A 14,398-nucleotide genomic window follows, 5' to 3' on the forward strand; every position below is an offset into this window, starting at 1 on the left:
TTAGACTTCAGTATACTAATACTGACTGTTCATATCTGTCATTTGTCACAGATAACTTAAGCCTACTGTAGATATACATCAGAGTTTAGTTTACTGTATAAACACAATACCAGTCCTGAGTCCTAATCTTCATGTTAAATTAGTAAGATCTCGTGATTTTGTTCTTAAAATGTCCCTTATCATACATAAAAATATTACTATGTTTATATGTTCAATAACTTTTGAATTGAAACAAAAAAAAAGGATCAATTTGATTTTAAAATACATTCAACTGCTGATTCCCTTATATGAATCGTGTTATTAAAAGCGCTTGTATTTAACTAATATGCATCTACAACACTTTGAGAAAAGACAATGGTTAACAAAGAAAATTTGAATCATTCAATGTCTCTATGTAGGTATATGAATGTTATTCCAGTTATATTAATGGCGACTCAATAACAGCGCAATTATGGCTTTAAAAATGTGATTGCAAGAACTACACATATTTCGGATGCGATTATTTTCGACTATGTTGCTATTCTTCTGAAAGACCCAATTTTCTGTTACAATGACTGCTTTAAGCCAGTTTTTCTGACATCTTACTGATACAGGTAAAAGAATTTTCATCTATATAAACTTTAAAGCTGTTTGATACTCATCTTCAAAGCTGTCTGATATTGGCTGAATGAAAAATCCAGAAGAAAATTACCAAAGAAGGCACATGTTGCAAGATCTAAAATGCAAAAAATCCAAATGGTCTGATCAAGACTAGTGATGCTTCTGTACAAACTGAAGGTGGGCCAATGGCAATGACCAGAGACGAGATTGCTGATCTGATTAACGATGAGGTTTTCAGCAAGCCATTTGATCTGCCATGTGCTGATGAATCCAATCAGGAGCAATACTTTATGAATAAAAATATGTATGTTTTCAAACTTTTTTTTACTCGTATCAATGGTATTTACACTCCAAACACATGTAAAATGATGTGGAAAACAGGAATTTTGCTCTTAGGAGAGTTAACTTGACTGATTTCATAATGCTTAAAAACAATTTCGACCCCCTGGGCCCCCGGTTAAATATGGGCTCTGCCCCTTAAACCCCATTGGGGGAGGCCCCCCTAAACCCCCCTTCTACTTTCTATGCTCACCCTTCTACTTCAAAAATTATTGAGAGCCCTGATATTATCAGGTAATAAAACAGTGGTTGCATGGGCATTTGTGTAACAGTCAAAACTGTTGTCCCTTCATGTCTGGGATGACATTCTGAACTGTAGCCCTCAGCCTATAGCTACAACTGTATACAACTTTTTGTTTTGTAAAATCATAAGTACATAAAGTAAGTATTGTTGCTAAATAAAATAAGATACTGTGTTCAGTTAAAGTTTTTTTGAGAAATTAGGACCCAAGTTTAAACTACTAGATTATTTCAATTTACTTGTTTCCAGATGAAGTGTTTATTATCACAGCAACTTATACTAGCTTTTATGCAATTCAGTTGTTTGAAAACCATAAATTTGGGCTCTAGTAAAGTGTTTTTAAAAATGGACAGATACATCAGAAAATGAGATGGAAGCTTTTGGCGCATTGCAAAAATAGTGGTGAGTATAAACCCATAAGCCAGAACTCGTGAGGAATATAACAGTTGACTTTTAGCAAGTTAAGGTTAACACAATCATTTTCCATAAAAGCAAAGAAGCTCATCTATGAGAAGTGTTTTCATAAATACCGTAAATGTCATATTAAACATGCATGACCCCATAGAAGATCCAGGGGCTTCCAATTCCCCATTTTGTGACATGTACAATGAATACCATAAGCTTAAACTCTACAAAATGCCATAAATTCCGGTGAAAACCATACGCTATTGTAAACAATGAGAGTCGCGATGCCAAAAATTGTGTAGTGATATATTGAATCCACATATTCAGTTGACCATTTTATTGATTTACACTACATGGTATGTTACCGCTAGGATGCAGCAAATATTGATTATTGTATTTTCCTTCAATTGAGCAGATTTTAAAAAGTTGTTAAATTAGGGAAAATGGTTCTTTTTGGCACCCAGGGATCTCAAAAAGACATTACCTGCATGCTTAAGAAGACATATACGGTAATTTCTCCAATTTCTGTCAAAGATAAAAGATAAACTAAATTTCTTTTATATTTGAAAAAAAGCTAGAATAACATGTCTATTGGGAATATTGAGTTTGTAGAAATAATTATGATCCTTGATTGTAGAATTGGGAAACTTAACAGTACAATACTTCAACTGTCTACAGTTCTATCACATTTCATATCAATATTTTCAGTGCCATTAAGAGCTTCCTTTAGAGATGTATCACAGTATGTCGAATTTCTATCCATAGTATCAGAAGGTTTACTATCACATGATGGTATTATATCACAGGTGGTGCTTATCTGGGACTCTGAGAACTCCTCCAGGTTGTCCATGGATGGTGTCAAGTTTCCTTGGTCAGCATCACAGGTCTCGGTTGAGGTCAACTGCATCTTCAGTGTGTTTTCGTCCTCTTTCTTTCTGATGGGGTCATCAACTCTGTCTGTATAAAAAAGTAATAGTCAATAATGGCATTGAAATTTTATCCAGTTGTTTTATTTTGACATGTTTGAAGTATATACCACAGAGTGGGTAGAAAAAGTTCTATTTCACCAGTGGCATAGCAACCAGTGAAGTATTTACTTTGTTTATAAGGTGAAATAATGTGTGATCTTACACTGAAACAAACAATTATCCTATATATATTGTTTACTCTATAAATGGTTTCTTTTTATTATATTATATGCTTTATGCCTATAAGGTATTCAAATACTTTTTATCAAATTTCCTTTCATCAATGACTTTGATATCGTGTCCAATTACTGTTTGTGCGGATGTCAGATTTGGATAGCACGTTGGACTTAGTTCAAAACACTAAAAATAAAATGTTGCATTCCATTCGATTTTGATCCTTGTTGAAATAATAACCATCATACAATCAATGTATCTATACAGTCAACATACTGTGTTCACCACTGTCTCTAGTTAAGGCATTCTCTGCATCCTGCCGTTGCATCCGACGTATGAGTTTCCTGGGAAGGGTTTTGTTCCAGAGTCCATGGGCAATCTTGTACTCCCTGCTCTGGTGGGCCACAGCTCCGTGATGCAACTGGAACCTGCAGAGGGCCTCCAATGGAGCAACTAGTGTCTGAAACAATCAAAAACACATCTTAAACCTTTAGAGGGCCTCTGGAAGGGCAACTAGTGTCTGAAACAATCATAAACACATCTTAAACCTCTAGAGGGCCTCCAATGGGGCAACTAGTGTCTGAAACAATCATAAACACATCTTTAACCTCTAGAGGGCCTCCGGAAGGGCAACTGCTGTCTGAAACAATCACTGACACATCTTAAACATGCAGAAGGCCTCCAAAGGGCAACTTGTGTCGGAAACAATCATAAACACATCTTGAACCTCCCGAGGGCTTTTAGAGGGGCAACTAGTGTCTGAAACAATCAATAATACATCTTGAACATGCAGAGGGCCTCAAAGGGGCAGTTAGTGTCTGAAACAATCAATAACACATCTTGAACATATAGAGGGCCTCAAATGGGCAACTGGTTTCTACACCAATCAATAACACATCTTGAACCTACAGAGCATTAAAGGGGCAACTGGTGTCTGAAACAATCAATAACACATCTTCAACCTACAGAAGGCCTCAAAAGGGCAACTGGTGTCTGAAACAATCAATAACACATCTTGAACCTACAGAGCATTAAAGGGGCAACTGGTGTCTGAATCAATCAATAACACATCTTCAACCTACAGAAGGCCTCAAAAGGGCAACTGGTGTCTGAAACAATCAATAACAAATCTTGAACCTCCAGAGGGCCTAGAGCAGTAACTAGCATTTGAAACAATCAAGACCACTGCCATTAGGGAAATCATCCCTTTTATTAATATAATATAGGCATTGTAATATACTGTTCATTTAAGCATCTACAGACAAAGATTTAAAATGTTTTATAGCGGTGTCTTTTAAGAATAAGCCATCCAAAAGTCTTTCTTTTTTTTTACATTTAGCAGTTTTTTTTTACATCAGTCTGAGATAGGAAAATAATCGTGAACATTATAAGAAGGCCCCCAAGAAGAACGCATTTGACTAATTTTTTTTAACATACAATTAATTGATAAAAGGTTCTCCAAAAACAGTGAGTGTATACCACATAATAAATTATGTCATATATATATATGCTACATCAGAAGACAACAATTTGCTTAAAATGAAGTCTTTAAACAAAAATCACTTTTCTTATACTTCATCACATGCTTCCAAAATAATGTTTTGACAGTGCTCCGTCAGACAGACATTTTGTACAAAGGTTTGTCGTAGTAATTTAATAAACCAAACTCTCAATCAAACTCTGGCAAAAGACCGAAGGCCGGGCATGGTAAGCGGCGTAGACTGAGCAAAGTTTCTTTTAAAATGGTGAAGAAATAGTAAAGGTATCTTTGCTTAAAGTATTCATTCGAAGCAATATGTTGCCCTCTGAAGTAGCATTTATGACGCAATTTTAATATCACTTGGTATACACACTGACACACTGAAAAACATGTCATATTTTAAAACACAATTTGAATGAAAGCAAATGCAAGCAAATGTTGATTCACTTTGTTCTATTTCTTGAAAAGTTCCGGTCTTTTATTCTGGCAAAGGATGCAAACAGTTTTAGAGACCTTGTTATAATATATATGATTAAATAAGAACTAAAAAAATCCCCATCACCGACTGATGCTGCCACCTATGGTCATAATGGTGTCAAATCTCACCTCAACCAGTTCAGGCCTGTTCTCTAGTATGGAGAGGGCCACAGCTACAGACTCGAGGGTAGAGAGGGCGGTGTCCGTGGGTTGGGTCCGAATCACGTAACGACTCGTCATATCTGTCTCCACCTTCACCTAGAATACACTTATATTTATATTCTTACTTCGCGAATGACTGTGACATCACAAGGAGAACAAGAACTTGCTTAAAATTCATAAAAGTCATTAAAAAACATGCATGTTAACCTATAAGGTTTGTACATGAAATCATCATCCTCACATCTAGAATATTGAAATGTATCTACATCATAGGAATTGATTACCAAAGTAGGAACATACAGAACATTTCCAGCTATGACAAATAAACAACAGCTTTCACAGAGACAGCCTGCTCGACGATTCCAGTGCAAGTTTCAATGTGCAAGGATTGCAAAGTGTTAGTGAAATTTGCATGGATTACTGTAAAAAACAATTTCATGCAAAACCTTAACCAGTAAAAAAGGGGCAAATTGTGCATTATATATATGCAAATTAGAGTTATCATACTTTATTGTATAAAGTGCAAAACATGAAGTAGTTGCAGAGTTATTGACTTACATATGCTTACATGCAAAACCTTCACAAGAATTTCTAAGTAAGAAAATAAAGGGTCATAATAAGCTTTATATGCAAAATAGAGTTATCTAACTTAATAGTTCAAGTAGGTCCAATGGATGAGAAATGTTGTATAATTTTTCAATGAAATACTTCCAGTTGTTGCTTATATGATGCATTTGCTGAAGAATTTACTTTAAGTTTCAATGCAAGAGAAGTTTTTGCTGAAATGTTGAATTAAATGACTTGTGGTAACATGCAAAACCTTAATCCAGGAGTGATGCAGACGCTGACACTAGGATGAGTATGGAGCTCTCCTTATTCATCGAATAGTTGAGCTAATAAAAATCGCCATTTCTTACGCCATTAGAAATGTTTTGTACTGCAATACCTTCCTTGGCAGTTGAAGGAGTTTATTATTGGCATACATCCCACGGGCCTGGGACCAAGTGCCGTCAAGGACAACCAGGTTGTATGAGGTGTTGGGCTCTCCCACCAACTGGCGAATGTCGACTGCATCCTCCCCAGGGAAGAGCAGCAGCGTGTCAGGGCTAGAGAGAACCTCATGCAGGTCTGGGTACCTCACACATCTGATATGCAAGGCAGAGAGGGGATTGAAAACAGATCAAGTTTGCTTTATAGAAAACAAATCTTCTATATATTATTTGCCTGTCCTAAGGACTCAAATCCTAACCATGTCTAGTCTAGTTTAAACCTCTATTTTACAACAGTTGTAAAACAAAATATTACAACATTATTCATATTACTCTCATTGGCACAATGTTACGCAAGGGTGTGGTCTTGTATTGTGGGGAGAACAGGAGTATGAGGCAAAACCCACTTGTCCTTATTGGTGACCACAAACCAAACTCACTGGCGCCAAGGCCGGGTATTGAACCAAGGATGCCTTGGTAAGATGGGAATGCGCTCACTACTGCACAAATCATAAAACCAAACCTAGCCTAACCCGCTCTGATCTAGTCAAGTAACCACACTTATAATAATAGTGACCCTATCTAATAGATTCAATCTTTTATATTTTTCATTCACAACAAATGTACCGTATTATATCATGCATAGGACGCACTTTTTTACCCCCAATTCTCGTCTTAAAAATTGCCTGCGTCCTTTCTATGCTATTAGAATTTCATCTGTTTTTTTCCAAGTCCATTTCAGGTTGAAAATATTGGACCGGGGAAGAACGCGGTAATAGTAAGTATCTGTACTGCGTCACCGAAGAGAACAACTGACATAGGTAAAATCACGCAAGTTAACACACGCAGAAATATATTGAATGTTTACTTTAAAATGATTTATTGAGAAATAAATTGAAAAAAACACGAGTGTTTACTTTTTTATAAAAGGGACGCTACTCACAAAAACTCGATGTGAGTCAGCACTTTAACTGGATTGAGTTATAACGGCAACGAAAATCGGGAAAGGAGGTAAATATCAATTAATCGTTGTTTATGATTTTAATGTTTCGATATTTTACAAAACATTTTGTTGTATGTTACTGTTTTAAAAAATTGATAAATGAATGTGCATAACGCAAAGTAGCATTATTATCACTATCAAATCTTTTCAAATGTGCGGAGGTGTGAAAAACACCCGCTGTCTGTCATTAGAAAAACATCAATAGAACAAACTATTGTGATGGTAAAACCTTATGGTTGTTTGTTCGCACTTTACCCGATGTGCCTTCCGCTGGCAAGGCTAATTACTGACACTTAATTATGCCGACATGCTTTAATCCGCACAGCGACAAGCCTTTTCAAAACAATCATCAGTTTTGACAATACACAGTTTTGTTGCGATTGCAACGGTTGACTGTCATTCAGAAAGCATGTCGAGACTATTGCAACGGTTGCAACGGTTGACTGTCAGTCTGGACTACTACGGCATTTGTATAAGTCTTATAATATGCGTAAATGTTCTCAAAATGTCAAGACACATATCATTGTTGTGTACACTAAATTACCAAAATAAGACAATAATTATCGAAATACACAAGACAGTTACCAAAATATGCCTTATTTACAATTTTTTGTTTGTTTTTTACTTCAATATATATGTTATAAATACTTGACCAACCTCAATTTTTCGGCTCCGATTTTGACATTTTTCCGCTGCGTCCTATCTTATATATCAAGGGTTTTTACCCGTTTTCTCAACTATTTTTTTGCCTGCGTCCTATCTATGCTAGCGTCCTATCCATGATATAATACGGTACTTGATGTTGACATCAACATCTACAGTACACTCCATGCGGAACTACCACTTCCCTCGGTCAATCCGAGGGTTTTTTAATTTATCGCGGACATCCACCGAGTACGTAACCTTTTTCCTCGCTAAAATCCGCGAGTTTCTAGTTTTCTGCCGAGGGTTTTATTGCCAGTATCGCCGGTGTTCGTGTTGTTTTATTGGCCTCAAAGCGGAACTCCAAGTTGTATGCTTTGCTACTACATTGCTACTATTGAAAATAAATAATTACATTCGCAGTTATTTCATTTATAAAAATAATTTTTTCTCGTAAAAAAAGGAAGAATACCTATTCAATAAAACAATACATCTTTATCACGTTCGGTTATTAATTTACCTTTCAACTAACATTCGTTAATTGCCTGTTGATATTCGCACACATTTAAGATATAACACCATGTAATGTTTGTTTACCATAATTACATCATACGGCTTTTGTGTTGTTGAGAACTAAATTGGCTTGGAGTAATATGCAGGTGTTGAGTACCATGTATGTGTGAATATTTCTCCCTGTCACTATTTCTTTTGTGATACATATTGTTTTTCCGCATTCCAGATAATATCTAAATTGCAATGTTAATTATGACGTTAAAAAGTATGAAGGTAACTCATGTACTGTGGTTTAATAAATCGCCGATTTAATCTTCATATGTACATGTATGAAGATATTGGTGTTATCTATTTCCTACTCTCAATGAATATAATTCAGCTTTCAATTAAACTATTTTATGAAAGTTACGATGTTAGTTTGAATATTGTGCTTTAAAATATTGAAACCATAACTTCTTAGTTAATAATTAGAAATTTTACGTATGAAACGCAATCTAGTATTTTTGACAATGTGGAAGTCACGTGATATGCAAAAAGTGACGTATTGTGCGCTAAATTAAGACTACTTTTGGTTATCAGGCATGTTTGTTATTGCATACATGCCATATCCCCCGGAGGGGGAAAAAATCCCCCGGAATTTTGACCCTTCCCCCGGTCTCCCGGAGGGGGATGAAAATCCCCCAGAATTAAAAAAAAGAGTGCTTAAAATTACACAAATTTATCACCGGGCCTGTTTACAGTTATAATGCCCTTCCTGTCCTGAAGCTTAATTGGATTATCAACTGATGGTGTGTTTTAACAACACCTATTGGGTGACACTTAATAAATCAGCAAGGCACATTTCATGCATTGTTTTGATTGAAACTGACAGAAAGAAATGTCAATATTAGACTGGTCAGATAAAAGGTCGATTTTCATTGGTTTGATTATAATTTTTATCCAATCAGAGAGAATGTAACAAATTAAAGAGTTCTTCAAAACATGTGTCATTGTCATCAAAAGGATTAATAATTTAAAGGTGACAGTAAATTATTCAGTAAAGAAAAGGATTAAAATAACTAGTAGACAATGCTGTTCTTTGTTATGCCTCACTTACATGTTTACATACATGACATTGACCTTTATCGCAATTATCGGAAAAAGCGAACAAATCTGACTATTTGGGAATTGAAATGAAAAATATTGATAATTCATTCCATTCTCTCTATTAGTCTGAAAGTCATCATTTATGATCATAGGCAGCAGATTTTGTATCCAATTTTAGAGGAAGGTAAGCCCATTAAATTGTCTCTGAAACATATTTTTCTATGGAGTATTCTATTTTGCAAGTGAGTGCTTTTATTATGCAATATGGCTGTGTCTCATAAAAATATAGATTAAGTGCTGGAAAAAGGGGTAAACACGGTGAATGGCACATGCGCCATGCCTGTAGTGCTACATGGCGATGATGAAAATCCCCTGGTATGTGACCCAAATCCCCTTAAATTCTGGACATAATCCCCTCGGGAGCCTTTCAAAATTATGGCAATTTGTTTTTTTCATACTTGCATATAAAATACTTTGAAATTTTGCCAAATTAGATCTGCTAAAAAATCCCCCTGAATACTACCAAAATCCCCCTGAATTTTCAGCCTTTTGAACAAATCCCCCTGAATGGTCTCCAGACAATATGGCATGTATGTTATTGCGAAAAATGCATTTTTTTTTTTATCAAACTGCATGTTTAAATAAAAACAGTTCAGAGAAATTTATTGAATATACGTAGCAAACAGAATGTTTACATTACTTTAAGTAACTGGAACTGTTGGAAGTCAAATGAGTAAGATATAATTAGAACTCGGTCAAAAATGGACATCGACATATATTGCATTTTTGCACGGTCAAAGGATTATGAGTCTTATTATGTGCAAGTAAGTCCGAAAAATATTGAAACATCACAATAAAAGAACAGTATTCAAATAAATTACACAAAATCAGATACATGTACAGTAGGAGATTCTTATCGGTTTCCTCGGAGTTTCGCGGTGTTTTTACTCCCGAGTAACGCGGCGATTGTAATTATACGGTCCAATGATCAGTCTCGGCGGCCAAACGAGTGAAAACACCAAGGAAAGCGGATTATGATGAATTGGATGTCGTGTCCGCGATAACCAAAATCCGCCAAGGAAAACGGAAAGGTGTAGTTCCACGTGTAGTGTACTGTAGCTACGAACAGCTATCCCATGACTGTTTCTCTGCTGTAGGGGAATGTGGCTAGGGAATTTCAAATAAACACTCAAAAAAGTGTATATAATTAATAATCCCAAGTGTTTGTCTTTTGTACCATATTAATGACATTCATGTTATTTTATAATAGTTTCGGTCAGATTCTTTTTTTTTCTACACATAAACAGAAAAGCCTGAATCGGAATTCTGACACACAATGGGGAAAATATACACATGTACTCTTGAATTTGGGCTCAATTTCTGCCCCCTATATTAGATTAAAAATTCAATTGAAAAGCAACTTTTCTCAAAATGGAAAGAAAATAAATAATGCCATTAGACTGATATGGGAGGAAAATTCTTGCTTGAACCCTGTATTAAAGCTTTACCTCTTATTATTGTTAAACTTCTTGCCCCGGATGATATGGCACTTGCCTTCCTGCACACTCTGGTACAACATGGGAGCCGTCTTCAGCTTCCGCAACTCCTGCAATATACATCTCCTTTTGCTATCTAAAGAAATTATCAACTAGTTTTTATACTTAATGATATTGATTTAAACTATAAACCACAAAATGATTATGACATGTTCAATGATAAACACAAATTCATTCAATCTGCATCTCCGCTTAAAATGTATTAACATGTAACAAGCAAGCTGTAACATAATACTTACCTCAAAAGGATGCTGTAGTATGAAAACATCGGTGGATATCTGTATCCGCTCAGCTGCTAAATAAGGGCACCAGCACACAGTCAATGGACGACTAAAAAAAAAGTCACAGATTCATTGAAGCCACGACTTTGATATACATTTACCAGTGGAATTGGAAAAACATTAACAATGCTTTCTTGCACTTTGGCTTGAAAATTAGCAAGTAAGGGTAAATAAAAAATAAATTAAAAAAAATAAAATGTTTTCATAACCATGGAATAAGTATGCTATGGAACCTGTATGCGTCAGGTTTTTTTTGAGACATTTCATCTTATTATTTAATATAATTAGAAATCCACACATTAAAACATAAACAAGTATTTTGCAAAGGTAAGAAATGGTTTTATATGTATTTTAACTAATTTAGTCATTGCTTTCATGACTTTGTTACAGCCTTTTGATGCCTAGAAAAATGACAATGTGGCATACTTTATTACCTAGTTGAAGCTTATTTTTAAACTTTGAGGTTTAGCACTAACCCATCCTTTCAAAAGATAAGGTCTAGAACCTCATATATGTTTTGAACAGTAATCCAGTCTGATACTTTAGAGAAACATGCAGAACAGAATTTTGACTACGAGGCTATAGAGTTTCACTATGGATTTGTCTTCGACTTCCAGGTAGCAGTAAAAGCAAAAGGGAGCCTAAGAAGCTTGGACTATGTGCTTGCCGCTATATAAGCAAAGGGGAGCCTAAGAAGCTCCAAATGTAACAGACTGCACAAATTGCTATGTGCACCTGTCGGGGTTCGAACCCACGACCTTGGACTTACGAAATAAGTATAGTGGTAAGTATCCCCGCCTGTCACGGGGAAAAATTTGCAATGACATTTTTTGAAAAATGTCGAAATCCTCTAATCACCCTGTACGCATGACCGGTGATTAGAGGATTTCGACATTTTTCAAAAAATGTCATTGCAATTATTTTTTTCAACTTGTGCAAATTTGAAAACCTGCAATGGGTTTTTTATTTTGGAACACACTTTTGGGAAAATGTGTAAAATTATGACCTTGAGGTTATCATAGGTTTTGCTCATGATTTGTGTGTTTTGGACCAGCAGTGGTGCTCCATTCCTCTTTTTACTTTTACAACCCATAAATGTCCGGTTAAGCGCAGTGGTTAGCACACTCGCTTCTCACCTAGGCGAGCCGGGTTAAATTCCCGTCATGGGCGCATGTGAGTTTGGTTAGTGGTCACCAAGCCAGACAAGTGGGTTTTCTCCGGGCACTCCAGTTTCCCCACAAGACAAGACCATTCTCTCATCATAACTTTCTTCACAATCGTTTTTTCACAATCATTGAAAAATATATTTTTTAAACTAACCCATAATCAGTATATTCTTTATGAAAAAGAGGGAATAATAGTTGGGAGTAAGCCTCAAGCTCGACAAATCGCAAGTTCTTGAATGACTGGCATCTTTGATGTACAAGTCAACAATTCCTAATATCAACTCTTAATATACCTGCAGCCGACACCAAAGGCATTGCCATAAATTGTTAAAAGCTAGCTCATCGGCAAGGCTGTTGGAGGTGTACTTAAGGGCTGACACTACACTTAAATCATCTCAGGCGCGTAGGAAGGGAACTGACATTGAGGCCGCGGAAGGGGTGGGCTGGGGAGGGTTGTCCCCTGCCGTCGAGATTTTTTTCAACTTTAAGCATTGAAAGACTCGATATCCAGTGAGTTCAGGTTTTATTTTCATGTTTTTATCTATACCTTTTCGGTTAAAATAGTTTATATATATAAAAAACTATTATAGTTTAGTAACATTTATTCACTATTACATTTATTTCATAATTTCTATTTCTGTACCATATACAAATATAAATTGTCACAGTAATTCAAACTCATCTAATACATTAATTTGCACACTTTTTTGAACAATCAAAGCAACATCATTCAGACCTTGCCGAGAACATCCATTTTAAAGTCAAAACTTTAATGTGACGAGTATGAAATAATACATATTGTTAGCTATTTAACGACAATTCTATTATAACGGGTAGTTGCAATTATCACAATAAATTACAGTTTTTGAAACATCAAAAACGATACAAATAATAATTTTCTTATTGCTTCTTCTTCCACTAACCCGTCCATTTTCACGCCAATTAGCTAGATGGTGTAATTATGACATGGTAACTTGTTTATTCAATATCGTGTCAGACTGGTATTGATCTATATGCACGTAGCTTTATTCAAAATACGATTATTAAGAAAATCGGTATCAAATATTCGCGGCCCCATTGCCGTTTAACTAGCCCGAATATTGGGGCCGCGGCCGAGGCCCCTGCGGCCCCAGCTCCTACGCGCCTGCATCTTCGTTTTAAAGTTTGTAATTTAAAAACATTTATAAGTACCACAGTTATAGAATAAATAAATCAAAAGTAATATTTACAGAAATAAATTGGTGGCGTGTAACCTACAAATAATGGTCACGGAATTACATTGCGTTTTATGATTTTGACTTTTTACCTGCATCTGTTGCAAACTTTTCGCGATTGCTTAGGTGGTTCTTTGTTTTCTGTGGCAAACAGGTACAATTCGTTCATAAAATTTTCCTCATCTAAACCGTCAATAGACGATTCATCTAAGCCAAATCCGTCAGCCATGCTTTGTACTCATGTATTTCGAACCTGCTAATTTTGCGACCAGCATGTTCGCGCCATTAATTGGACATGTCGGCTCAAAAGTAATCGGTCAAATTTATTTCTCATATATTGTATAATTTATGATTGATTTGGGATTGGAATGACCATCAATGAATTTGACATGGTTGCAACACTTTATTATCGGTAATAATATTTTATATAAGAAAAAAAATATATATATGTGTCATATGGTTCAGAAAGCTTATAAAGATTCTAGAAAATGTAGGCCAGTATATATGTTACAGTAAGATTGTGAAACCAGGGATTTCATGAAATCCCTGAAAATTTCAGTAATTTCGCGAAATTACTGAATCACTCGGGGATTTCATGAAATCCCTGGAAATTCCAGTAATTTCGTGAAATCCCTAAAAAATGTAGTCAGTCAGGGATTTCATGAAATCCCTGAAGAGGAAATAAGCAGACAATACATCTGGTGATTTTTTTATTTATTTATACATTTGAATAATCAGGTATACATTTCAGGTATAGTTTCTTGCGTAGTTCAACCAAACTGCACCAGTGCAATGAGCACTGCAGTAACTGATTAATGCGGCACATTTCCCATTGTATATTGGGCATATCTATCAACAGTTTATTTGTTGCAGCATGTGAGGCTGGGATGACATCTTGAGTTACACTTCAGCTTTGCTTTAAAACAATTGCATCTGTTGGACTGGCACTTTTTTGGACCGTTGCAGTTGCACTTGGTAAAACCTTGCCCACCAGATGAAGATTCCGCAATAACAGCAGAACGAAGTGACGTTACATTCTCCTGACTGACATCAGCTTCTGTCAGTAATCCCTGAGGACACAAATCAAACTGGTTCCTGGATT

The 14,398-nt window shown here is 35.8% G+C and overlaps 1 protein-coding gene across 1 annotated transcript; it reads right to left on the reverse strand.

Annotated features, from left to right (window-relative positions):
• Positions 1–1,121: 1,121 nt before the first annotated feature.
• LOC128228734 (tRNA-uridine aminocarboxypropyltransferase 2-like) lies at positions 1,122–13,525 on the reverse strand. The gene is made up of 7 exons (XM_052940212.1): positions 13,389–13,525; positions 10,875–10,965; positions 10,588–10,685; positions 5,793–5,991; positions 4,814–4,942; positions 3,004–3,187; positions 1,122–2,542 (listed from the first exon to the last, which is right to left on the reverse strand). The coding sequence occupies exons 1-7, from the start codon at positions 13,523–13,525 to the stop codon at positions 2,250–2,252; spliced, it is 1,131 nt and encodes a 376-aa protein (XP_052796172.1). The 3' UTR covers positions 1,122–2,249.
• Positions 13,526–14,398: the final 873 nt, after the last annotated feature.

Source organism: Mya arenaria, chromosome 3 (assembly GCF_026914265.1).
Source record: "Mya arenaria isolate MELC-2E11 chromosome 3, ASM2691426v1".
Taxonomy (NCBI): Eukaryota; Metazoa; Mollusca; class Bivalvia; order Myida; family Myidae; genus Mya; species Mya arenaria.